This window comes from Convolutriloba macropyga, chromosome 13 (genome assembly GCF_964194025.1).
Source record: "Convolutriloba macropyga chromosome 13, txConMacr16.3, whole genome shotgun sequence".
In the NCBI taxonomy this organism is placed as follows: Eukaryota; Metazoa; Xenacoelomorpha; order Acoela; family Convolutidae; genus Convolutriloba; species Convolutriloba macropyga.
In genome coordinates, this window is record NC_134480.1 from 8,284,905 (window position 1) to 8,312,225 (window position 27,321).

The following is a 27,321-nucleotide window of genomic DNA, read 5'->3' on the forward strand; positions in this document are numbered from 1 at the left end:
TTAAGCTGCAACGAAAACTGACAATGTCCTCTAGGAGTTAGCATGGAGAAAAAACACATTTGGGAGCCTACTGCTCAATTAATTTACATTTTAAAAATTGTTCAATTGATGAAAGTTTTTATAGTTTGGGTTAATCGAGAAATTTTACAATACCTTGATTTTCTCATTTGTTCCCAAACGCCATGTGCATTTTTGGTAATCTTGCGTTAATCGGCCCAAGAATTCGGAGACACTTGTCGAATCTATCGCAAAATTTCTGGCAAAAAACTTTGCCTTCATGTTCTGAAGATGCCATTTATTTTTGTCACTTTTCATGTGAAAAGATACCATTGTTTTACTTGTGGACAAATCCCATTTTGTAAAGACAGCCTCCTTTTTCTGTTCTAATTTTGGAAATCTAGTCTCTTGAAATCTTACTTATAACCAATTAAGTTTTCCACCTCAAACTTGATCTGCTGGAAAACAGTAACAATGAAAATCAGTTTTAAATATTGCAAATAAAAGCACACGTATTATTGAGATTTGCCTTTTTCTGTCCTCAATATGTTTTCTGTTTATTTAACAAGAATCCAAGTAGTTTTTGAATAGTTTTTATTGCTGGAATTGATCATCGGGTGGAATTTATTCACACCCTGGGGGAGGAGGGTCATCGTCATAATAGCTTTCTTCATGTGTCATTTGGCCGATTGGTGCCATAGACGAAAAAAGAGCAGACGCCGAAGTAGTAGCTTCTATTGTTGAAGTTTCAGCGGCAGATGAAATTGTGTCCGCGTTCGATTGGTTGTTTTGTCCATTCGAAGTGTTGTCATAATTATTACTGCTGTTATTATTGACGGTTTTAGAAGTCGCTGCTCCATTCGTTTTATTCCTGACTAAACTCGCATCACTGCTGAAATTAAACACGTATTTAGAACTTCGAAAATGAACTTAATGGTCGTTAAAATATTTAATCGTTAACAACCCAATATTCATTGTATTTCTTCAACATATAACATTGATGCATTCAAAACTTTATCACAAACTGGATCAAAGAAACATAGCCGGCAGATTGCCGGAATAGCTGCGAAAGAATAGACCTGCGTGCCATATAATAGAGATAGAAACAGATACAGATCTAAATTGAAAAAAAATCGACGCCGCTCAAAAAACTAGGTAAAAAACATTCAGCGATAAATTAATAACGCTTGTTAGAATTCATTCCACAGAAGCCTCTTATTAGGGACCTTTACTGCACATATGAGTTCCTTTGACCTTAAACAAATTCAAATTAAACTTAAGTTTTAAAGTACAAAAGTCATTTTATTGAGTGAGGTAAGTCACGTATGATCAAAATCTAATCACGCAAATAAATTAAAACCTTTTTGCTAACCTCAGCTTACAGCTTCGCAGCTATAAAAACATATTTTTTATTACGCCTAGTTGAACTTTTGAGCATGGTCTTTAGCCTAGATTTGAACTCTACCTCAGCGATTTCTGAATTTATTAAAACTTTGCACTCACATGCTGTTGTTATTATTGCTCGAAGTTGCATTTTTGAGAGCTGCTTTCGGTTTATGAATCTGACTAAAAATCTTAGTCTCCAAAATCTGTTTCTTCAATCTGTCCTCTTTGCTAATTGAGAAACTAATAGACGACGAGGATTCTTTATTTTCCTTCTTAGTCGCATCCTCATTATCAAGAGATCCCGATTCCAAAACCAGTTCTGTAGCTCCTGCTAACTGATGTTTAGTTTTTTCCTTATCCTTCGCATCTTCTGTGAAGTACTGGTCGCTTCCTGTTAAAGGCAGCGATATCTTCTTTAGAGAAAAATTAGGAGCAGTTTGATGTTGACTATCTTCAACTTTTTGCCAAGTTTGTTCAGTTTTTTCTCTTTTCGGAGAACTCGAACTTCCCTTTCGCTTCTTCCAAGATCTATCATCGTCTGAGCTGCTATCGCTTGAAGGCGATCTCTTGCGTTTAGGCGATACATTTGTCCTTCTTTTGTAATCATATTCGTTGTTATAACTCCCACTATCTCTTCGATTCCCGCGAGAATCGGACCGTGATCTGGACCGTTTGTTGTATCTGTTGTTGTAATTGTAGTAGCTCGAATTTTTATAGCCGTAGTTATTGCTGTACCTAGCGGGCAATTGCCGGTATCGGTTATTCCTGCCTCTGTAGTTACCTCTAGGAGGAGCGTGGGTATAGCTGCGATCATTCACTGGTCTAGGAAGCTCGGCAGGGGCGTCATCGTTGCGTCGCGGGTAGAAATACGAGGTCCTGCGCTCATAGGACTTGCTATGGGATCTCTTCCTATCTGGGGTGGGGGATCTGGAAGAGTACTGTTGGGGTTGCCTCTGGCTGTTTGCAGTGGACTTATTGTATGACTTGGGAGGGGAGGTTGTGCTTACTGATGATGGTGACTTGGACCCTGATATAGACATTTCACGACTCCGACGATCGTCACTCTAAATATGAAGAATTAACAATAAGATCCTGCCTGAGGTATGTAGAAGTCGACCCTTCATATTTCGCAGACCGATCGATTGAAAGAACCTGGGATAGCTTTATGGACCAGCGGTATTTAAAAAAACTATGATACAGAACAAATATGATAAAGAGAAGCGAAATCCTCTTCTGACTTTCAGCATGCATTACTTAGAAATGAAATTAACCGCTGAACTAAACTGTTAATCAGAGATTAATACAGCGAAAAACCGAAGGAGTGACGCAAGTCTAATTTTATTTAGAATTTTTCGCCACAGATGACATAAAAACAGTGGCAAGAAAAGAGTTAAGGAACTTCGCGGTCTAATCAAAAAAGTTAAGCAAGTGTTGTAATCGCAACCGGAGTTGATTACACATAGCCGACTAAATGTCGGAAGAATTGCTCTCGAACGACTAGGGGGAGTCTGCTTCAGTTAGGGTGGGGGGGGGGGGGGGGAGGGTGAGGGAGTCGAACGACTAGGGGGAGTCTGCTTCAGTTAGGGGGGGGGAGGGTGAGGGAGGGAGCTTAAATGGGATTAAGAAGTTCAATAGTGGGCTTCAAATAACCACATTACCACAGAGGTTAACATATACCACTATTAAGATTTAAAGTAAAAATGGCACCAGTTTCGGCGCACTTTTCATTTGACTTTTAGTATTAAATTGCTGCCAATTGAGTTCAGCTGCTTGAAATTGTGATTGAGCGAGAATTTTAGATCAAGCGAAACGCAAAAAGTCAAGGGCGTAATAAAAATTTTGCATAAAAGACACACATGGATTTCGTTCAAGAGCAATTAAAAACATAACCGACTAAACGTCGGAAGAATTGCTCTTGAACGACTAGTGGGAGCTCTAATCAATTGCAGCCTGCTTCAGTCGGGGGGGGGGGGGAGGGGTAGCCTAAATGAGACTAAGAAGTTCTATAGTGGGCTTCAAATAACCATATTAGAGGTTAACATATACCACTATTAAGATTTAAAGTTAAAAAATGCCACCAGTTTCGGCGCACTTTTTATTTGACTTTTAGTATTAAATTGCCGCCAATTGAGTTCAGCTGCTTGAAATTGTGATTGAGAGAGAATTTTAGATCACGCGAAATGCAAAAAGTCAAGGGCGTAAAAGTCACTCGAAAAGTCAAAACCGTCAAGCGAAAATTTTGCATAAAAAAAAGACACACACGTTTACAATAATTGCTATGAACTGCGTTCAAGAGCAATTAAACATCACCACACGGTTGCTATTGACCCCTTGTAGTTATCAAACAACTCAGCCCCACTTCGTTCTCAGTTTAATACCATCTCGATTGATAACAACTGTGTGCTAATATTTATGAACACAAAATTCTACCAGTGAAGTGAGCAAAAATTCAGTTCGGGAGTATTAAATCAACTGGCGAAGAAAACAAGGCAGCAGAATTCTGTTGACACCTCCGTTAAACAATGACATGCAGAACTTAAATTTCAAAAAGTACGATTGCAAAAAAAATTTCAAACACATGGCCTTTTATTTATCCAGCTTGGTTAATCTCTATTGAATATCAATTATTTTTGCGTTCGCAATTTAGATTTAGTACTTTGAGTACGACTGAGTGCCGGTCGTGATGGGATGCTAGCATTAGGAGGGGGGATGGGGCGCTGAGCGGGGTGGGGAGAGGTCAAGCGTTGAGGGGAAGGGGGTTACCCGATGGGGGAGAGAGTAGGGTTGGTAGGGCTGTCCGAGCGGCGGGTCAAAATCGCCAGGTGGAGGAAGTTGGAGGCGGGGAGTGTTGGGGTGGGGGGATTGACCGAGGTGAATTGTCTCCTCAAAAAAATTTCGGTGAATCACAGACTTAGAGTGGATCACATCCGACGAAACACTCTGTTTAAGAGCTGCTCGGCAACTTGATGCGCTCCGAGCGCTACCTGATTATCCTGTTTTTGAGAACGAAAATTTAAATGGGTCAGACAAAGAATAGCAAAAAAGACCACACGGAAACAAATCGAAGTTAAACGTGACACAGACCAGTAGTGACGATCATGTACGACAACCAAAAATAAGATACAAATCCACCAACTCCAAAACCGAGATTACGAAATAGGACAAACCTCTAGAAGAAGACCTCTAGAATGGTTACAATCCTCTAGAATGGTTAAGCAAAAAAATTGCATAAAAAAGACCAACACCTTTACAATAAATGCTATGTCGGTAAAAATGCTCAGGGGCTATAGCATCGATAAATTTGTCTTTATGGGAGCGAAACCAAAAGCCAAAGGTAGCATTTGACCTCATGAGTCCGATTCTCTCCTCAACAGATCCATTAACCACTCGGCTATCAAGGTCTCGTCATTTTCGCTCCAACTTAAAAAACATAACCAACTAACGTCGGGCGAATTGCTCTCGAGCGACCGGCTGTCTCCGTCAGTAGCTAGCCGCAGCTTAAAGAGGCTAGCTTTAGCTTTAATCGAATCTGCAATTTTTAGTTTTCTAGCCTTGTAAGTAAATAAAAAAATTGATGTTGAAAAAAATTTTAAAAATAATGCAAAAATTAAAGAAGCTTCCAGATTTCACAGTGAAAATGTTGAAAACTATTTTTTGTATCTGGAGTTATGTCAAGTAACCTATCTGCAAGACTTGAAAAGCTTCGTTGGCCAGTAATGATTGTTAAACTCAGAAAAAGGGCAAAAACATTCAAAAATTTTCAAAAAAGCGCAAATTTCAACAAAATCTTGATAAAATCTTTAAGACAATTCCAATACCTTTAGAAACTATACAGTAACCTATTGTCAAACCCTAGAGGAGGTTCCTGGGCTCTTGAGGCTGGAGAAACCTATAAAAATCGAAAAATAAATCAAAAAACTTGAAAAGTTTTAAAAATTTTGCGAATTAGTTTAAAATTGCGTGTTTTTAGCGATCGGTTCTTCGTCAGTAGCCACGGGGGGGGGGGGGGGGGGATGAGGTAGCCGGGAGGTTGATGGGGGAAGTGGGTCGTGCTGGCAACAGCGTGGTTGGGGGGTGGGGGTCAACAGTGGGGGTTGCCTTCAACCTCTAAGAACCGCCCTTCACACCATAAGTCTAAGTATAAAAGTTCGAGCTGAAACAGAGCTGAAAAGCTCTAAGAGCACTTAATGCCCGCTGGGCGCTACCTGTTTATCCCATATTTGAGGACGAAAAGTCAAAAGCGTCAGACGAAAAATCGGTCAAGCGAAAAATCGCATAAAAAAAGACCGACAGGACTAATATAATTGTTACAAGCTTCGTTTGAGAGCAATTAACAAACTTTATTTCAGAGTGAGAGCAATTGAAATCACTGAAAAATCAAGAAATGTGTGAAAAGTCACTTGAGAAGCCAATGATTATTCTAGAAGAAAAGCGCAGAAACGGCCAGCGCAGAAATGGTTAAGCAAAAAATTTGCATAAAAAAGACCAACACGTTTACAATAAATGCTATGACCTTCGTTCAAGAGCAATTAAGGACTGAATTTAGGAGGGCGAAAAAAGTAACAAACAATGGCCAAAATGGTTCAAGCCTTTCTCTGATAAACAAGGAAGACTTTTCAGTGACGGAAGAACAACCACAAGGAAAATCTGCCCTTCTGATTTCTTTTACATCGTCGTTTTTGACATAGATAGAATATTCAAAAATTTAGAACTCAAACTCATTTGATGTTCAGTAAGCCGAGCAGAGAGTCTTTGAATGTGAAAAGAAACATTTTTGACCATAAAAAAATTAATGAGGAGGAACAGAACATAAAGGCTAATGTCGGGAAAATTGCTCAGGGGCTATAGCATCGATAAATTTGTCTTTATAGGTGCGAAAACACAAGCAAAAGGTAGCATTTGAACCCCGACCTCATGAGTCCGATTCTTTCTCCTCAACAGATCCCTTAACCACTCGGCTATCAAGGCCTCGTCAATTTCGCTCCAACTTAAAAAACATAACCAATTAACGTCGGACGAATTGCTCTCGAGCGACCGGCTGTCTCCGTCAGTAGCTAGCCGCAGTTTAAAGAGGCTAGCTTTAGCTTTAAACGACTCTGCAATTTTTAGTTTTCTAGCCTTGTTATTAAGTAAATAAAAAATTGATTTTTAAAAAATTTGCAAAATATTGCAAAATTTAAAGAAGCTTCCAGATTTCGCAGTGAAAATGTTCAAAAATAATTTCTGTATCTGGAGTTATGTCAAATAACCCATCTGCAAGACTTGAAAAGCTTCGGTGGCCATTAATGATTGTTAAACTCAGAAAAGCACAAAAACATTCAAAAATTTTCAAAGCGCAAATTTCAACATAATCTTGCTAAAATTCAAGATAATAAAATCTTCAAAACCATTTAATTGTCTCAAGAGACCATCCAGTATCCAAATTTCCAGCTTTAAATAGGTTCACTGGTTCAAAGATCCATAAAATGCTTGAGCTGGAGTCATGAAAATATTGATAACCATTCCTTTATTTCCAGAAACTTTGCGACAGCTTATCGTAAAGCCTTGGAGGTGGTCTCTAGGATCCTGGTGCCGGAAAAAATGATGAAGTCAAAACGATTAAAAAAACTTGAAAAATTTGCAAATTTTTAAAGAAAGTTGTATCTAACTTGAAAGAAATTGCAAGTTACATAAAAAACTGCTAAAATTTGTGATAAAAAAGGTTGAAAACTAATCCATGGCCAAAAATTATTTTCCTATAAACTATTATCAAACCCTAATGGAGATTTTCTCTTAGGCTGAAAAACCTGAATAATGACAATAAATGTCAAAAAAATTTAAAATTATTGCAAGTTTTGTAAAAAAAGAGCTAAACTTCGGGGATTTGAAATCTTTAAGACAATTCCTATACCTTTAGAAACTATACAGTAACCTACTGTCAAACCCTAGAGGAGGTTCCTCGGCTCTTGAGGCTGCAGAAACCTAAAAATCGAAAAAATTCAAAAAACTTGAAAAAGCAAGTTTTATAAAAAAAAATGCTTAAATTTGTCATATTAAAAATTTGAAATTACTTCCCCGGAAAATAAAATTTTTTCAGTAACTTATTATGAAACCTTTCAGAACGTTTTCTGGCCCTTGCTTCTGGAAAGACGTGAAAAATGAAAAATAAACGTAAAAAAATTGGTACAATGTTGAAAACATTCCACTACCAATAGAAATTATGCAGTAACCTATTATAAAACCCTAGAGGAGGTGAGGAGGTTCCTTAAAAGCTAGGGCTAAAAAAAACTCAGAAACGAAAAAAAAAATTTAAAACCTATAAAAAAAAATTTGAGAATTAGTTTAAAATTGCGTGTTTTTAGCGATCGGTTGTTCGTCAGTAGCCACGGGGGGGGGGGGGGGGAGTAGCCGGGGGGCCGATGGGGGGCAAGTGGGTCGTGGTGGCAACAGCGTGGTTGGGGGGTGGGGGGTCAACAGTGGGGGCTGTCTTCAACCTATATGAACCGCTCTTCACACCATAAGTCTAAGTATAAAAGTTCGAGCTGAAACAGAGCTGAAAAGCTCTAAGAGCACTTAATGCCCGCTGGGCGCTACCTGTTTATCCCATATTTGAGGACGAAAAGTCAAAAGCGTCAGACGAAAAATCGGTCAAGCGAAAAATCGCATAAAAAAGACCGACAGGACTAATATAATTGCTACAAGCTTCGTTTGAGAGCAATTAACAAACTTTATTTCAGAGTGAGAGCAATTGAAATCACTGAAAAATCAAGAAATGCGTGAAAAGTCACTTGAGAAGCCAATGATTATTCTAGAAGAAAAGCGCAGAAACGGTCACGCAAAAAATTTGCATACAAAAGACACACGTTTACAATAATTGCTTCTCATTAGAGAGTAATTAAAAACTTGACAGAAAACTGAGGTCAAGCGCTGTTCAATATAATTGGAAAAACTTTATTGAGAAAGTTGCAAGCAAATTTTGACAGAGAAAAAGCCGAAAGACGGCAGATAATCATCAGCTCACGAATCACAACTATTAAAAAAAATAACGCACCTGATTTTTCAATTGAGTCTCAGAAGTAATCTTCCCCCACTTCAGGCACATATTTGCGTTCAGTTGATATATTTCTGCTTGAAACCAATTTAATCAGTAGGACGAAAATCAAAGCTACAAAAACTCGCTGAGAGGTATTTTTAAACATAAATCGACTGTCAGACGATTTGTTCTCGAACGACAAACGAGGCAATTAAATTCAGAGGGAGTGTACCCTAGAGATTTTGAAAGGTGCAAAAAGTTCCAACCAATGAGGGGTTCGGATGCAACTCTGATACCCTAAACATACCCGGCAGATTGCCGGAAAATAGCCGCCGTTGATTCCAATAAGCATGATTGGGATTGAAAGATATTGAAAAAAAAAAGATTTTTGTACAAAAACATTTTTTAAGTCCAATTTATTTTGATGGCATTTCGTAGTTGAACATACTTCTGTTTCTTAGAGAGAGGCCACAGGGGCTACTATCAATACCAATAAGCATAAGAGATGGTAACTACGACTTATAGGAACGACGTTCAAATAGCGGGCATCTAAAATTGGGCTTTATGGGTTTATCCCGTTTCTATTTCTGACTTCAATTTTTTATACTGACTCTGTTCATTTTGAATTGCTTTGCTGAGCAACTGATATTCAAATTCACATGTAGCAGAATGAGAGAACAGCGAAACTAGCCTAGAGAAGTCAAAGATTTCACGCAAAATGTCGAAAAAGCGGCAAAATGGTAAAGCGAAAAAAAAGTTCGACGAAGTAAAAAAAAATAGGAGCGCTATAATAGCCGGCTGAGAAGATGAGGGCGGCTATTAAACACTACTTAAATACCACTATAGCGGCTATGCAATCTTGTTTACCACCACCTTCACTTTAGCAAAGACCTTAATTTCTGAATGATAGCAATTTAGATCACGCACAATATTAAGAAGTCAAGCATGAAAAGTCACTTGCGAAGTCAAATCGCTCAAGCAAGCGAGAGAAACGGCCAAGAGAACTTAGCATAAATAGACACTCGTTTACAATAATTGCTTCAAATTTCGTCTGAGAGCAATTAAAAAGCGCGACATCTGAAGCAGTTTTTTATTATTAATTCTCGTTCACTTCGACACTGTAAAACGTACCTTTTCTTTGTTTGTCCTCTTAGACTTGCGACTGTTCGACTCCTGCTCACTCGAACCATCCCGGCTTCTTTTTTCTCTGGGAACAGAACCCGTATCTTCATCATCACTGCGGTTAATCGTTACTGTGAAATTAGGTTTTCCTCCAATTTCTTGGGCGAAATTCTTCCTCCCCTTTTTCCAATTACCTGCCTGGTTGCTACGGGAATCCTGGTAGCTTTTCGGAACATTCGAGGACAAATTTGCTTGCTCGTCGATAAGTTTGTTCAAACCAAAAGTGTCATCGTATTGTTCCCTGGCCACAAACTTATCGCTCAACGATTTCTGCTTTGGCTGCGGGCTCGAAATCTCCGGTTGCGATTGATCTTGAGCCGGGTTTTTGGGGGGTTCAGGCGCAGTTGTATTGCTCAGTTCCGGCGTTTTGTTGAAGAGAGGCTTCGAAAGCCAACCACCATTACGCTCCAGTCGGAGTTTATGCTCGTATAGTTTATTTTGCTTCAAATAATCCTGAAACATTTGAACGTTTAGATATTACTGAAAATTTTCAGCTGAAAAGCAGTCATTCACGAAAAATTATAACTAATACCTGAAGTTCTATACGATCACTTGTGAAGTGTAGATAACTCACTTTGAGAATAATAATGACGAGTTTAATCGCTCCCTATAAATTGCAACAATACCAGGTTAGACAATTGACCATTTTATAGAATTATTGTAGTACCATTTCTGTAATTTACAACTATTAATCACAATTTTGCTCACTCCCCGAGGTGACGCAAGTCAGACGAATCTCGATACTTTTCAATTCTCTGAGTCGTAGAATCTCAAACAGGTCTCAATCGCAGCTGAAAAGACCTGAAAAGTTAGCTTGATTGAGTGAATAAATTAGCTGAACTTTTGGTCTTACTCGGTAGCGGCCATTGTGAGATTCGGCCATGACGTGGTTTTCGCAATCGGCGACATCTCCCGTGAATTCATTGCACAGTTTGCAGAAGAAACCAAGAACTGGAACCACGAATTCTGTGCCTATAATAATAAAAAGTTTTCTGGTCATCAGTTAACGAGGTCAACTGGAACCTTTTGATGACGTGTCAAGCGGGCTCGTTTCTTCTCAGCGGCATAGTTTATTCAGAATATTAATAGCCTACCTGGAAATAATTTATACATTATTATTTAACTTTGTGAAAACCTATTTTGTTTGTAATTAGTTTGTTCAGAAAATTGGAAGTCTTTGTTACGATTGACCTTCCGATTTATTTTCTGTTTGTCAAATCACAAGCATCCAGCCTTCTCATAAACTTACATCAAAGTCCCAGAGGCAGTGCCCCAAACTGAAAAGACTTGATTTGAAAAAGTTAATATCGACTATTCAGTCGACGTTTGAATTGCTGATTTTTGAGCCCCTTGCAAGTACTACCCGGGTCATAAAAATAAAAATATCGTCTAATTATTGATGTCCGTATCGTTTACTAGGTAAGATGTAATTACCTTTGGCCCAGGAAGGCAAATCGAACAAAACAATGGGATTGTTATTTCATCAGAAAGATTTGCAAATAATTTTGGAAAACGTTTTTTTTTGTTTGAATTATTGAACAAACCACTGATTCGCTCCGGTTTCAACTCAGTGCCGAGAGGCGCTTTTGCTTCTGATTGGCCCTCTCTCAGTTTCGTCCATGGTCTGTCCCCATACACACTCGCTATCTGCAACAATACACAAACATCAATTCTCAAAGTTGACGAAATGTTGAATAAAAAAACTAAAAAAAACTACAGCTCAATTTGTTGCAAATCGGATCAATTCCCCCCCCCCATGATTTCCATACAACCAGTTACAAATTATGTTCTTATTTAGCATGTTACTATATCAAAATACTGCACGTCCGCCTGGGGATACATACCTACTAAGATGGGGGGGGGGGCTCAAAAAAATAGATCCAAAATCGAGCTGAAAAACAATTCATTAAATGTTTTCAATATAACTTTTTTGAGTCTGCCAAAATGATTTGATCAAGTCCGACGTTAGTGCTAAACCAATGTGTCGCACTTTCCTGTCATCCTGTCATTATTGAAAGATTCTGTGGAACAGCAAACATCTTGCAAGAGCTGTTCAAGATTGCCACTTCTCTTGTAAAAGACCTTTTGCAAGATTACCGCTTTTACTGTTCTAGATCTTACAAACAGCGGCTATCTTAAATCACTCCACATAGAAGCAATATTATAGGTTTTGATTCAAGATATTCTTAAGAATCTTTCAATATCTTAAAAGATGGACACAGTTCGAGTGATGTTCTATCCAAACCTACCTCTCTATGTTTGGGCGAGTGTAAGTGGGTGAGAAACTGAATAATGGTGTTGCATGTTTCATCACATATTCTGCAGTAGTGTCCCCCACCATCGTAGTACTCAAACTGAGGGATTATCACTCCTTTATCTGCACTCACATCATTAGTCGCCTCTTTCTGCGACTTCTGAAAAAAAAAGAAATACATATGTTTCATTTCAAATAATACTTTATAACGCCATTTCCCCTGCTTCTTCTGACTCGTTCTGGTCTCGTGTACGAAGAGATAATATGGCAGACCCCCCAATATGCTCGATTTTTACAGCTCTGGTGTATATAAATGTGTATTTAATGGTGTATATATAAATTAACCTAGATAGCCCCATTTCATTTAAGGATAAACATTTTTTTTATCAGCGCGATAAAGTATCACAAGAAAACAAAAACCTGTTCAGAACAAAAAAATATGCTATAACTTCCATCAGATTATATCCATTCACACCTTCTGCTCGATTAATTGCTATTAACCGTTTTTTAACCGCTTATTGACTCTATTCGCCCGTTCCGTTAACAAGTTACGTTTCGGGCTTTTTTACCCCAGTATCACCAGTGTCGGATTCTCGTTCTTGCTTTCCGACCTCCACATCTCGTTTAACCACATCAGTATTAGCTGCAGGAACCTTTTGAGGTACCACTTTCAGTTGATTCTGATCCTGTTGATTTCGAGACGACTCCTGATCATGAGGACTGATTGAAAGTAGCCGATCTCTAGCAGCATCTCTCTCCCTCTCCAGCTGGGCTATTTTTCCCTTCAGTTCTCTTCCCAACTTAACCTGCTCTGTCAAAATGGCACCGTCTTGTTTTTCGCCCTTTCTCAACTGTTTTTCAACAGCCTAAAACGGAATCAAAACGAATTATTTCAATTGGTGCTCCAAACTCGAACCAAATTAGTTCTTTTAAATACTATATCATTCAGTTTAATTACTCCAACCTTGTGACATAAGGGACGGAATTCCATACTTACCTGGTTTTGAGAGTATATATTGTTGTATATATATACTTTATTGTATATATTCTTCTCGGTATATATTCTTATCTTGACTTCCTTGTTCATATTCTACTCCTTAAGGGCTTTCTAATGAAGCCTTGTCATATAGTTCTCCGAATAATACCCCCCCCCCCCCTCCAAATATTAATCGGAGAAAGACACTAGCGGTTCCTTAGAAAACCCTCATAGAATTGAATATATACACGAAGGGTTTCTTAAGTTTCATTTTTAATGAGTTTCATTTTCCAAAGTTTCGGTTTCAATTTCTTCGCATTAGGATTTAAGTCCTGGTTAAAAAAAGGCTAAAAAATGTAGAAAAAATGTTTCATAACAACTTGGATTAACAGCGTAAATATCTACTTCCTATACCACAATCAAGAAGATCATAAAAAACATGCGTTCAATGACCCATAAATAGGACGTAGTTTGATGAACTTTACGCACATAAGTATTAAAACGTTGAACCACTCTAAACCTCGTCGCTACCATTTTCTAACAAGGAAATAAAAAATTCAAGAACATTTTAAACGTTATTTCAGGCAACATGAAACAGTTTTACCAACCTCATCCGTAATAAAAACATTACTTCAGAAAACGCTTAGCTTAATGGCAAATTTGTTTATCAAAACTTTTAATTCAGGTAAGTATGTTAAATATTTTTTCTGAAAACTCATGGTTTTTAAGGCTCTTTAGATTCAAAGAAAAATAATAATTCAATTTCATGAGTTTTTCATTAGAGATACTGTTTTTAATTCTCTACCTCGAAATGTCGAAGGAGGAAGTATTCGAAAATAACCTCACGCAGTTATTTACTAAAGGATTCTTGGCCGTCCTCACCAGTAAGGACGCGGTCCTTAAAGAAGTGCGGGACTGCATCTTGCAAAATGACCCACAACGGTGTAAGGAGGTGAACCCCTACTTGTTTTCCTACTGGACAATGATGGACTAAAGAATAACATTGCAAAAATTCTCGGGACTCATTTCATCGCGATTCTCATCGTAAGCAGATTCATTCAAAAGAACTTACGAATTAAAAACAGTATCTCTAATTGTTTTGGCGAAATACACACAGGTCTTTCAAAAAATATTATTGATCTGAGTTTACATCGATCATTCTCACAAACTTTGTTAAAAAACAATCAAATGCTGAAAAATTAATAGTCAGTACATCTCTAAGTATTAACTCGTTTTCTCTTTAATAGAGAGAATTCTGATTGTTGAAATTTTGCGAAAGCAACAATTCTGCTTCTAAATTTGCGTTATCTTCTACTTTTAGTAGTGAAATTTCATCACCTCCTTACTTTTCTTTGCGTAGTAGAGAAACTTTATCGAAATTTTTAATATACATCCATAAATTTATTTCACTGCCGTTTTCTGTTACATTAAATTGATAGAGTTGAGATTCTCAAACGACTGTCCAATTACAGAATTTTGGCGCCCAAAATGTCAAATAATCTTTATTTTGTTTCAAAACATAAAAACTGCCTTTGGTGCGCTATTCGCTAGGGAATTCAGTTTAGTTTGCGGTGCGGATGAGAGCGGCCACAACACAACTAGTGAACGCATACCACACAGCATGCTTGTTTTACATGTATTTAATTTAAAATAAACAAGGCGGCTCGGTAATGTGCGACGGCACATAAGGTTCCGACCCCGCCCATCCACAATTTTGGCATAATTGTCCACCAAATGAGGAACAGATAGAAAAACCCAAAAATTATTTTTTGCAAATCCCAAAAAAGCCCAAGTCTTTTTCAAAAAATCCTGTATGAACGATAAGATAGCCTCCAAAGCAAATAACTCAGTGGAGTAAAAATTGATGCATTAGATTGCTGTAATATGTCAATATTAAGAAAGCGAGTCAAAACGAACAGCAAAATCAAACAACAACAACAACAAACAATAATTACATCAAAAAATTTATGTCCCTCTTAAAAACTAAATTTAATAACAAAGTCAACATACCGTCAGATAAACCTAAAACTAAACAAAAATAACTTATAAATCACCAGAAAACATATGCGACCAGTCCATAAAAAGGTTTGGTAACAATTAGACAAAAATGAACAAAAACAGTAAAGTAAAAAAAAATTAACTTGTTTTTTTGAAACAGTTAACTTCAAAGTAATAAATACCATTAGGAATCAATTAATATAACCACAAACTTTCGATTACCACTGCTTCTAAAGAAGGACATTAGGACCTGTCCTTATTCATTTTTTAAAGCGGTTAAAAAGAACAACAAAGAACAAACAAAATTTCAATTGAAACTTGCCAGAAAACGCTGTCAAAACCGTCAATCAAATTTTGGCACTCAAAATATATTTGATTGCGCCTTCTTCAAAGAGCTATAATGTAGTACGTGGCCATTCATTAGTAAGACTAGGTAACAAGTAGACAAAAAAGCGAAGTGCTAAAGTATGTAATACTTTTAATTTTTTTTTTCGAAACAAAATTACATTCAATGTCATGAAAGGCATTAATTACAAAAACAGCTATTTAAATAGGGTCGTTTATCCATGAAAAGGAAGCCCTCGATACCAAGATGTAATTATCCAGAATATTTCTTGCATCTACAAAAAGAACGTCTAATATGACAAAAATCAAATTAATTTACTTTTTTTTTTGTGAAAAACCGGTGTCGAAGCCAGTAATGTCAACAAATTCTTTAAAAAAAAGATTCTGAGACACCAATCCCTTTTATTCCCTTGACACCCATAATGTCATATTTGACCTGTAATTAACTAACGAGATTAGGTAACAAAAAGAAACATAAAAAGAGCAAAATTGCGAAGTTAAAAGTTTTTTTTTTAATTTTGGAAAACGATTGTTTTCAAAGTCATGAAAGCCATCAGCTATCTACTAATATCAAAAAATCGGTTCTTCTATTCTTCCATGAAAAGCCAATGAAAGCTATCACTATACAGGAAATTTCATACGACCGAAACGACAAAGAATAAATGACAGTTAGAGACAAAATTAAAAAATTCAATTGATTTCTTCAAGAAAGAGGCGTCGAGGCCGTTAAAAGGATGATGTATATCTTCCAGGATTTTAATATGTTCAATTGTGCCTTATTTTGAATGCTAATAAGGTGACATGAGAACTGTAAACAATGTGATAATGTGACAAAATTAGAAAACGTGAAAAACTGGCAAATATCAAAACAAACAAAAATCTGAAATCTTGTAGTATCAAAGCCAGAAAACAATAACTTCAGGCTTAAAACTGCAACCGAAAATAAATGTTAAATCAGTAGAAAGAAGAAGCAGTCTTTCTTTGCTGACGCTAAGCTGGAAGTTGAACAAATTAAGAAAAAAATAGAGGAAAAGTTAATTAGGCCATTATTTATTGAAAAGTCAATTATTTTTAAAAAAAGAAACGACCATAAACTTTCATTAAAAAACTAAATGCATTAACTTGGAGCTGCTTAGCAAGCGAATTGGTTGGACCTATCACTCCTGAGCATTGATTTGATATGTTCTGTTCTTTATTATTAAAAAAAAAGTAAAAAAAAAAAGACCGACTGATTATAACCCATTTTTTTTTGGATTGTAGCAGTCCAAAAATGGCCCAAAACTAGCCCTGCTAATAATTATTGTTCGTTAGGAACAATTGATTTTTCGAATGTTGTAGATATAGATAATTTGTTATTTGAAAACTCAAAATAAATTCTGCATTTTTGATAATCAACTAGTAAAGTTAGCAAAAAACGGCAAAGTTTTAACTAGAGTGCACTCTCAGCGGACTCTGAAGTAGAAATAGCCCCCCTCTGAGTCTACAAAGATTGTATGAGTGTTGTTTTGGGGGTGTACTGTCGGCAAATTTAATCAAAGTGGACAAAAGTAGTTTATTTCGTGCTGTTTTTGATGAAAAAGGCTAAATTTTGAAATGTTTATCCAGATTTTTTGACCAAAAAAATTAAATCAAAACAATCAACAATGCTTGTTCGTCTTCAAAAATAAAATCAACGACACTATTCTTAAAAATCATAACAAATTTTAGCAAAATTGACGAAAATTTAGGCGAAAATTCCGGAAAATGTGAATAAAAACAACGTGAATTCACTCTTCTTTTCTCAGAAGTTTAAACCTCGAGAACTCCCTGTAGAAAACGAAAATTAAAAAAATCTTTTTAATTCCATATTCTACGCTGGACGAGCTTTCTAATGATACCAGTCTCAACTCTCTACGATGAATATATCGAGCGGCGAAAATTCACGGAACAAAAAAAAACCCATTTGAGTATATAGTTCCTCCCCCCTCAAGAGGGTCGGAACAATTATTAGCTTCCTTATTACATTATCAATTGTCCAAAACAAAACTTGTAAAAATTATACTAGTCCTACCGATCCTTTCACTTAAGCAAATTTTGGTATTGTCGACTTTGACTGTTTTTTTCCGTCTGACCATTCGATATTTCGTCCTGTAAAATGAGATAAACAAATAAAGCACGGAGGGTAGAAATTCGCTGTCTATTATTACGTCTCCGGTTTTCGAACTATCAACCAATTGCTCTAAATTATTGACAGTTCTTTCGACATAGATGGCAGATTGTCAAAAAATACCGCAATTGCTTCGTAGATCCGCAGTCTCAAAAAGATTAAAAGAAATCGACCAAAAACAAACTTCTATTCATTAAGATTAGATGTTATATTTTGATTAGGAACCTCATAAAGTTATTGCTGATTCTATTAGCAGCACTCAAATGAACTTCAATTAGAAAGACACGCACTCACTTGACGTTATCTTAAATTAAAGCAACAAAAGTCAATTTCACAGTGAGGAAGTCATTTTTGAGGGTGAGGTAAGTCACTTGTGACCAAAAAACTTCACGCGAATGAACAAAACATACCCGGCAGATTGCCGGAAAATAGCCGCCGTTGATTCCAATAAGCATGATTGGGATTGAAAGAATAGAAGATATTGAAAAAAAAATTTTTGTACAAAACATTTTTTATTTTGATTCCGATTTATTTTGAAGGCATTTCGTAGTTGAACATAACTTACTTCTGTTTCTTAGAGAGAGGCTACAGTGGCTACTATCAATACCAATAAGCATAAAAGTGGTAACTAAGACTTATAGGAACGACGTTCAAATAGCGGGCATCTAAAATTGATCTAAAATTGGGCTTTATGGGTTTATCCCGTTTCTACTTCTGAATTCAATTTTTTATACTGACTCTGTTCATTTTGAATTGTTTTGTTGAGCAACTGATGTTCAAAATCACTTTTAGCAGAATGAGAGAAGAGAGAAACTAGCCTAGTGAAGTCAAAAAGATATCACGCAAAATGTTGAAAAAGCGCCAAAATGAGGTAAAGCGAAACTTTTTATTCGACGAAGTAAAAAATAGGAGCGCTATAATAGCCGGCTGAGAAGATGAGGGCGGCTATTAAAAACTCTTCACTTAGAGTGAAGAATGATGTCACCCACGCAATTCAGTTGAAATGGCATGAACGACTGACCAAAAAGCAGATTTGAAGTGATTGTGACGTCATATGGTCGTAACAAAGATCTTGACAACGAAATAAACATAACAGACAGGTTGTCGAATAGCGAAAAAATAGACTCATGTGTCTTATAATAGAGATAGAAACAGATACAGATCTAAATTAAAAAAAATCGACGCCACTCAAAAAGCTAGGTAAAAACATCAGCGATAATTTAATAAAGCTTGTAAGCATTTCTTCCGGAGAAGCCTTTTATTAGGGACCTTTACTGCACATATATGTTCCTTTGACCTAAAACTATTTGAAATTAAACTTACTTAAGTTTTAAAGTGCAAATGTCATTTTTTTAGTGAGGAAAGTCACGTATGATCAAAATCTAATCACGCAAATGACCTTTGCTAGAGAATAAGAAATGAACAACATCGTCACTTAAATTTAACTTCAAAAATCATGAAAATTCGTTAACAGATCTTAAAACACAGCGCTCTGATACAATTCAAAGGCCAAGAATAACCCCAGCTATAGCTACTCCATTAAAAATCAAGCTCATTTATCAAAGAATTGTTAATTTAAACAACTTTTCTAGCTTTCCAGTTCAGGGTAAGGGTTCGAACAGAAAAGCGTTCACACCAAAAAAGTTCTCCCAGTATGCTTCTGTTGATTGAAATGACTGGCTGGACATTTTTTGAACAAAACAAGAATCAAGCTGAATCGGCGTCTAGCAGATTAGCATCTTCTAGTCGTCATGGATAAACGTTGTTTTCGTAACGTTTTAAACATACCCGGCAGATTGCCGGAAAATAGCCGCCGTTGATTCCAATAAACATGATTGGGATTGAAAGAATAGAAGATATTGAAAAAAAAAAGAATTTTGTACAAAAACATTTTTTATTTTGATTCCGATTTATTTTGATGGCATTTCGTAGTTGAACATAACGTACTTCTGTTTCTTAGAGAGAGGCTACAGGGGGCTACTATCAATACCAATAAGCATTAGAGATGGGAACTAAGACTTATAGGAACCACTTTCAAATAGCGGGCATCTAAAATTGGGCTTTATGGGTATATCCCGTTTCTACTGACTTCAATTTTTTATACTGACTCTGTTCATTTTGAACTGCTTTGCTGAGCAACTGATGTTCAAAATCACTTTTAGCAGAATGAGAGAAGAGAGAAACTAGCCTAGAAAAGTCAAAAAGATATCACGCAAAATGTTGAAAAAGCGGCAAAATGAGGTAAAGCGAAACATTTTTTTATTCGACGAAGTAAAAAAAAACATAGCAGGACAAGTCCTGACGTACAATTCAAAGAATTTTCATTGACTAAACAGAAAACTAGACCAAGAACGGACTATGAATGGATTGTAAAAACTATTTAGAAAAAAAAATCTGATCCGAAAAATCGAAAAAACTGTAAACATCAAAGTGAAATTGCCGCATGTGAAGAAAAAACCACTAGCGAGAAAGCGAATTTTTGTTCAAACACCGTTTTCTCACTCTACTTTAAATTTAGAGAGAAAAAATTTCACACCGCAAAACCACTCGCTTTTTCGCTCCACTTCCTGTTTCGGCGTGACCAAAATCACTACTCCAATTTGACTTCAACAATCATGAAAATTTGTGAAGATCTTAAAAAAAGACAGCGCCCCAATACAATTCAAATTCTTTGAATTGTAATAGGAGCGCTATAATAGCCGGCTGAGAAGATGAGGGCGGCTATTAAAAATAATTTCATTGTTTTGAATAATGAGGAAGTGACCAACCATAGACCTAGTAAAAGTATTGTGTTTCATTTCTCATTTTTTTTCTCATTCTGCTAGACAACCGAACGGCTAAATAGGCGTTAACTCACCTTTTCAATATTTATCAGTTCAGCTCTGAGCAAATTTATCTGCTTCTGTCTGACATTCAAAGACTCCACCGCCTTTTGCCTTTCTTCTTCGCTCACTGCCATACTTGGCGTGTTAGCCTTGCCAGACGGTTTAACTTCACTACTGTTCTTGTAGTTCCCGAAGCGATCGCGACCATTGCTTTTGGAAGATTCGGTTGCCTTCGGAATTCGTAGATTGTTGAGGCGACTGTTGACAGCTAATTTGACCGAGTCTTGTAAAGTGATGTTGTTTTGTTTCTTGTTTTTGGCTTTCTCTGAGATCATCTTTTCTTTCCTAACCTGTAATCAGTTTTACAACCGGATATCTACATGGGTTAGATAGAGTTTTGACTCAAAATGAGCATGTAAATGGTAAAAAATCTACAGATAAACAAAGATATGATGATTAGGGCTAAATAGATATCTAATTTGCGTTTGATCTAGTCGAGGATTTGAAGGATCTATTTTGTTTCGAATCCAACTTTTATGACCTTTAGTCACAAATTGGTCAGTTATACAGCAAACTACCAGGTAAAAATGAAAACGCTCAATGGGGGGGGCTTAGAAGTGTTATGCGCACCAAGCAAGGGCCGAGTTGCGTGAGCAAGATCTAGGATCTGAATAAAACATGAAATTGCTGGGGGGTATGCACAATTAAATGTTTGGGAAGGGGGGGGCAGAATCGAGGACCTGAATACATGTGTGCATGCGGGTGTGTTTGTTCGTGCATGTCTATGGTCAGATCATGAGCGCACGTTGCCAGAAAAATCCTTTTATTCATTTGTTTCCTCTAATTTACATCAAAACTCATGGCTGCAAATCAAAAAGATATTCTTATGAATTTATGGACCAAAAACTGAGACCACTTTCTAAGACAAACCTTGCAGACAGCATCCCATATCTCGTCAATGTACTCATCAGTCAAAGCCTTCTTTTCGTTCTCTTTCACTAGACCCATAGTGCACAACATCTGCAGCTTAGCCTCCCTTCTGGTGTTCGAGTCCCCAACCCGGTCCAACGGAGGCGTATCATCGCGACTTTGGGGCTCGTACGCTTCGTCCGAATCTTCGCCAGATTCCGCGCGTTTGCTACCCGGCAGGGCGTCGTATTTATTCACAATTAGTTCCTGAACCTTTTTTACACGCTGAGGCGCGTGCTTCCGGGTATAGACGACGTCGTAGTCAACCATCTGGGTTTTCATTGGCGGCGGAGGTGGTGGAGGGGGAGGAGGAGGCGGCGATCTCTCCACCTCTTGAATCGAATCATAGGATTGTTCTCGTGATTCGGTTTTACGACTTTGCGATGACTGACGTCTGCTATTTTTGTAGTACGGATCACTTCTGTATCTGGGGTTGTCATAGTCTGAGTAGCTTCTGGACGAGCCGCTGGATTCCCGCTTTTGGTCATTTTTAGATGTTCGGTAGTCGCTGTTGTCGGTTTTGTACCTGCCGTGGTCCGCGTATTTACCATATCGTCGCGTGGACGAATTCTCCGAAGACTCTCGCCTCCGGTGCCGATTTGGCGACGAGTGATTAGAGCCACCCGAAGACGTGTTATGATATGGATGTTCAAGTTGTTCACGAGACTTGGGGTCGTTTGGTGGTCTTTTTGGTCTGCCCTCACTGACTTCACTGTCGTTGGAGTATGATCGACTTTTCGATCTGGACTTGTACTTACCCAGCCTCATCTCGTGAGTATACAAGCTGAAGCATTAATGTGTCATGTTATACAAATTAGAACATCTAACCAAAAGTAATTTAGCCAAGCAACAAGAAGGATGACTAATGTGCGCTGGCACATAATGTTCGGACCCTACTCATCCACAATCTTAGTTTAATTGTCTACCAGTTGAAGCTGAGACAGTAAACCTTCAACATAAAAAAATTGCCGAATTTTAATTATTAAAATTTTGATAGAATCTTTAAAAAATGAAACACGTGTAATAACAAATGGGATAAAATCATTGAGTTCAAAATTATTTAATTTTAATAGAATGAACACTAGGACAAGCAAAACGAGACATGAAATCAAATTTAATGCTGTTTCGTGAAGCAGAAAACAAATTTATCAAGTAAACAATTTTGCCAAACACCGAAAAATCAGATTCGTAAATCAACTTGTCATACAAATCTCAATTAGATCCCTAAGCCGAATAAAAAAACGGTCAGAATTCAAAATTTAGCAGTTTTTTTAAAAACAATTGGAGTCAGAGACAAAAGCTATGAACTCAAACAACTTAAACGGTTTATTTCAGACGCTAGAGCAATGAGTAAACTTTTCATTGATCAGGCTGTGGTAAAACTCCAGAAAAACCAACAACAATTAGAGTCGAAGCTCAAAAATCACTAAATTTTAAGAAAAACAAACAATTCAAAATAATCAATAACTTCAACTATTAACTCTAGACATTTTATAGGCTCATTTAGATCTCGTTTTCAGTTGAATGACACCCTGTCAGCATTTACACTCAGTAATATAGAGAACAAGATAACGGCCGAACCTCTTTTCAATGAAAACGCAGTGTCAAGGTCAAAAACCTATTTATTTCCCACACACCAATTGTGACAACAGAATCTATGCACTATTAGAACATATGCATCCATTTGAGTAAAATTTGGGCAAAAATAACCAGAGAAAATTGAAGAGAGAAGTCAAATGACCTGATGTGAAAAAATCGGTCTAAAAACAGAAAAATATGTATTCAAATCCACATCTGTATTTCTTAAAAATCAAGATGAGACCATTAATAGCCAGGTTATCATTTCACGTCTGCTTAATCACTGAAATCTTGGAAATAACGTAATTGAATAAAAAATTACTAAACTTGACCGAAAATGGCCAAAAGAACAAAATCACAGTAATGCCAAATGGTCACAAGAATTCCATAACTCCTTGAAAAAGAAGAAATGCTTAAAATTGCTTTAGTTTTATACTCTACGCTTGATGGACTTTCTAGCTTGTTGGTGATCTCTACGATAAATATCGGCCAAAATGGACTGAACAAAGAAAACCCAGCTAAGAATATAGTTCATACCCCCATAAAAGTGAGGTCGCAACCAATACATATTCGAGAGAAAGTTAGACGAAAGTCATAACTTTGTTTTTGAGAAACCTTGTACGAGAAGTATATTAGGAGAGTCAATAAATAAAACTTACGCTTGAATCACTTTTTCGCAAACTACGACTTCGTGATTCTTTTAAATGCCAATCAATTTAGCGAAAATACTACATCGACTAAATCTCTCGAATTATAAAGAGATTAATCGAAATATCTTCCATCCAATTAAAACATTAACTAAAAGTTAATTTACGGCTTCCAATTTTAGATTCTGCTGCCTTTTGTTACTAACTCATTTGATATAATCTATATGACCGGTTATGCAGCTCCCTGTCTATACGAAGTTTTCGACATCAGCTTTGACAATCTTCAATACTCGAATAAGTTCAAACAATTAATGACACGTTTTTGTACTGCCTTCTGCCTCTGCCCAAGCGCTTTTTTTCGGGAAATATGATATCTCAAAATATTGAAAGCAATGAGAATATTATCAAATTAAAATTTTCTTTAAAATAGTTGACCGGAAATAATAGCCCAGGGGAAACAGACATCCCATTAAAGCCACTTGTGACCAGAGGCCACTAAAAGAATATCGACAGCTTTTTGAAGTTTATATCAAGATCTGTACATAAAACACAGTCCAGCCGCCAACCGAGTTTCGGAACTTAGAATTGGGACAAGATTCATCAACTCACTTGTTTGATTGGCGTCGATTTTTGCCCGATCTCTGCTCAGTCTGTTGATACGAAGAGTACGCGGCGGGGTTTTCATAATGATGATGCTGGTTAGTAGAGGAGTGTTCACGTGATCGATCACGTGATGGGGATCTGGAAGGGTCTGAAGACGCAGATGATGAATATGAAGATGATCTTCGACTTCTCCTCCTTTTACTGTCGTATTTTCGCCCACCGCTGCTCATTTCATATCTTTTTACTTTATATCTGCAGCAATTTGAGTTTGAAAGCAAACCTTTTCTGAAAACCAACCAATAAGCAATCTTAATTAATTCCTTAAAAATTGAAGACAAGCTGAAAGAAATTAAATCCTCAAAAATTAAAGAGTCAAGCTGGAATAAGCTATTTTTAACACCTACCCGAGGGAAATTTTATTACCAAAAAAAAACAAAATAAAGTTTTCAAAACTTTGAGTTTTTTACATCGGAAACGGTGATAATCAATTTTTGTGCCATGAGAGTAATATATCATATAAGTATAACTTCTATTTTCCATCAACTTTTGAACATAGAGCTTATCAGGTACAAATTGTTTTCCGACAATGAGCAAAATGGAGGCTAGTTTAGGACACATCTTCGATTCTTACAATTTATTTTTGTTCGGATTATATCGGGGCGCAATCCTTAAAAATATTTTCCCATCGTTATTTTTATGTTGATTACCGAGGAGAATGATTTCAAATCGAGGCCCCATTAATGACAGAACCTATTTCCAACAAAATGACTCCGAAAGAATATATATTATGTCTTCAGAGAAAAGCTCATATTTCTTATGTGATTGACAATAAGTTTTCGTAAATTTTAGTTCATTTCTTTGTTTTGCATTCATCTATTATTCTTTTGTCAACCTCATGACTTCGTTTTATTATTCAAAGATTCAAATAGTATTTTAAGTCCTACAGGTGGACCTATGCAATGCTTTCAGTTGTTATCTAATGACTCTTAGGACATTGAATATATTTGGTTTAAGAAAGTGAAGTTCTGAAGTTTGCCAATTTTTTTTTCTTATTTCTGTCAACATTAAGCTTAGTCTCAGAATAAACAGCAAAAAAATATTTCAGGTGATGTGAAAATTACTCTATATAATGAATTAATTTATAACTAATGGTTTCTTGGCTTTCTTACTACAAAATGTCATAAATTTTGTGATTTTTGCATATTTGCCTTTGAGGTTGTAATTTGTTCAATTTTCAAATTATGACATCAAAGATAATTCAATTTGGCACTGAAACAATGCACAAGAAAACTGAAGAATATTTTTAAAGATTTCAGTGAAGGGCTTACAGTTTCAACGCCTGTGCAACCGTTATCTTGTTAAATTTGTGAGAATTTTTTTGTTTGTGCCTCTAATTGTCGTTCTTTTGTTGTCGCAGGTATATTCCTGACAACCAAAAGTCTCAATTCCTTCTCTGGATAACTAAATGAATCAAATTATTGAGCTCAGTTTACAGCTAGTGGTTTTAGCAATTTTCAATTCTTTTTCAAAGAAAATATTTTGTACTTCCGAACTTTTGTTCAATGTCGTCATAAAGTAACTTTGTCTCATTATCGGCAGATCTCATTCTCCTTCCGTTGGTCCAATCAAATTTGGGTCTCTTGGTCATGTTTTGACCGAGTTTAGAAATGTATTTTTATAAATTCTTGAGACTTCAATACCGGTAAACTTTTTGTGGTTCTTTTTCTTGTCTTTTTCATAAAGACCCCTTAAGGAGGACATTTAAAATCAAGAGACAACAGCGAAAAATTAAATATTTTCCGTCATTTTGAGGTTTTTAATGGCTTTCAATGTTTCATAGTTTTAGTGATTCAGCACTGTCTTCAATAAATTATTTGAAATTTTGAGTTCTTTCCGTAGTCCGTATTCAATGTTTTTGTCTTCTTCTGATGTGTTCTCACTATTTACAATAAAAACTAGCTCCATGAGCAGTTGCAAGTTAATCGGTTTTTAAATGTTGAGAGCTTACGGATTGTTTGCATTTTTGAAAATTATTTCGAAATAATTAAAAAATACTGCAAAATAATCAGTGGATTTTTGAGCTTTGTCATTTTTAACTTTTTTGGTAGCTCTAATTTTATGTTTTCCATGAATAGCTTATGTTTTTAACGGTTGCGACATCGCTTTCTTATTAAATTCACTTGCTTTTTTCCTTCTGGCCGCTCTCTTTGTTGCCGTCTGACATATATTGGATCATTCCAGGTCTCAATTGCTTTCCATGAGGTATGAATTAAACTTGTTAAGGAGTTGAGTTGATACGCATTGGTTTTAATCAATTTGAAATTAATTGTTCTGAAAAATGAAAACATAAATTTGAACTTTTCACTTTCTCCTCGTCTTTGTCAACTTGTTACAGAGTTTCATTATTGACAGGTCTCAAATCTTACCTTAGTACAGATTAACTTGTTTAGTTCAGGTTTTATCTGATTCCATTTTTTTTTATTTTTTTTCGAACTATAGACATCGAAATTTGATCGAAATTATTGTTTGGTATTGTTTGATTTTTATTTTTGTCTTATGTAGTACTCTCATAAATGGAAAGTCCCATCGGCTCTCTAATCCAGCATTTTTTTCACTCCTTTGTTGAACGATAGGTGAATTTTCTTGATGTTTTTTTTGTCTCTTCCTCATTTTGTAGACAATTAAATCAAAGCGTGGAGGAGAGGGGTCGGAACAATATGTGCGACCCCACATTACCGAGCCCCCTTGTATTATTTTGAGCTAAATTGTAGACGTTGAAAGATTTAATCAAGGGTGTGTGATTTGGATATATAACCTGACAAAAAACTCTACGATTTTAATGGATATACAACTTAGAAAACAAAAACATTTAAAAGGCAACTACATGTGATGGGTTCACACACAAGTACCACCGGCCAGTTGGAATACTTTTCCCAGGACAATTTGGGCCCTTGCCTCATATTAATAAGGGCCTTTGCCTCATATTAAAAAAAAAACAAAGCTCGCCACAGTAAAAATCTATAGACTTTTTTGTGCAATTAAGAACAAGAGATTGCACAAAAAGCGCAATCTCGTTTCGAACAGTTGACCTTTCTTTGTTCATGTGTTCTTAAAGAAGAAGACAAATTGAAACATAATTTTAGCTTTTCTTTATCTCGTTCTTAATTCTTATAACTTTTATCTGATACTTTTAACAACTTTAATAGAACTTAATTATCACCATGATGAACCAAGAGGAGTTCAATTCGCATAATAAAAATGAACTGTACCGAATTTATGTAGATTTATTTAAAAAAACTGAAGAAAAAGACTTAATTATCAAAGAGTTTGTTATTTCGGCAAGTCAATTTTTGCTAAAAAAGCAGTCAAATGACGATCCAAAGAAATCAGGTAAAATCTCGAA

The 27,321-nt window shown here is 36.3% G+C and overlaps 1 protein-coding gene across 2 annotated transcripts; it reads right to left on the reverse strand.

The window, feature by feature from the left end:
- Positions 1 to 466: 466 nt before the first annotated feature.
- Positions 467 to 24,199, reverse strand: LOC142352153 (uncharacterized). 2 transcript variants are annotated; one of them, XM_075404552.1, is made up of 10 exons: positions 23,925 to 24,199; positions 21,052 to 21,874; positions 20,154 to 20,471; positions 12,401 to 12,697; positions 11,827 to 11,991; positions 11,122 to 11,224; positions 10,431 to 10,549; positions 9,527 to 10,030; positions 1,501 to 2,447; positions 467 to 886 (listed from the first exon to the last, which is right to left on the reverse strand). In XM_075404552.1, the coding sequence occupies exons 1-10, from the start codon at positions 24,146 to 24,148 to the stop codon at positions 622 to 624; spliced, it is 3,765 nt and encodes a 1,254-aa protein (XP_075260667.1). In that variant the 5' UTR covers positions 24,149 to 24,199; the 3' UTR covers positions 467 to 621. The 2 variants fall into 2 exon arrangements, with proteins under 2 accessions (XP_075260667.1, XP_075260666.1); XM_075404551.1 differs by having other exon boundaries at positions 467 to 889.
- Between the last annotated feature and the right edge of the window lie 3,122 nt (positions 24,200 to 27,321).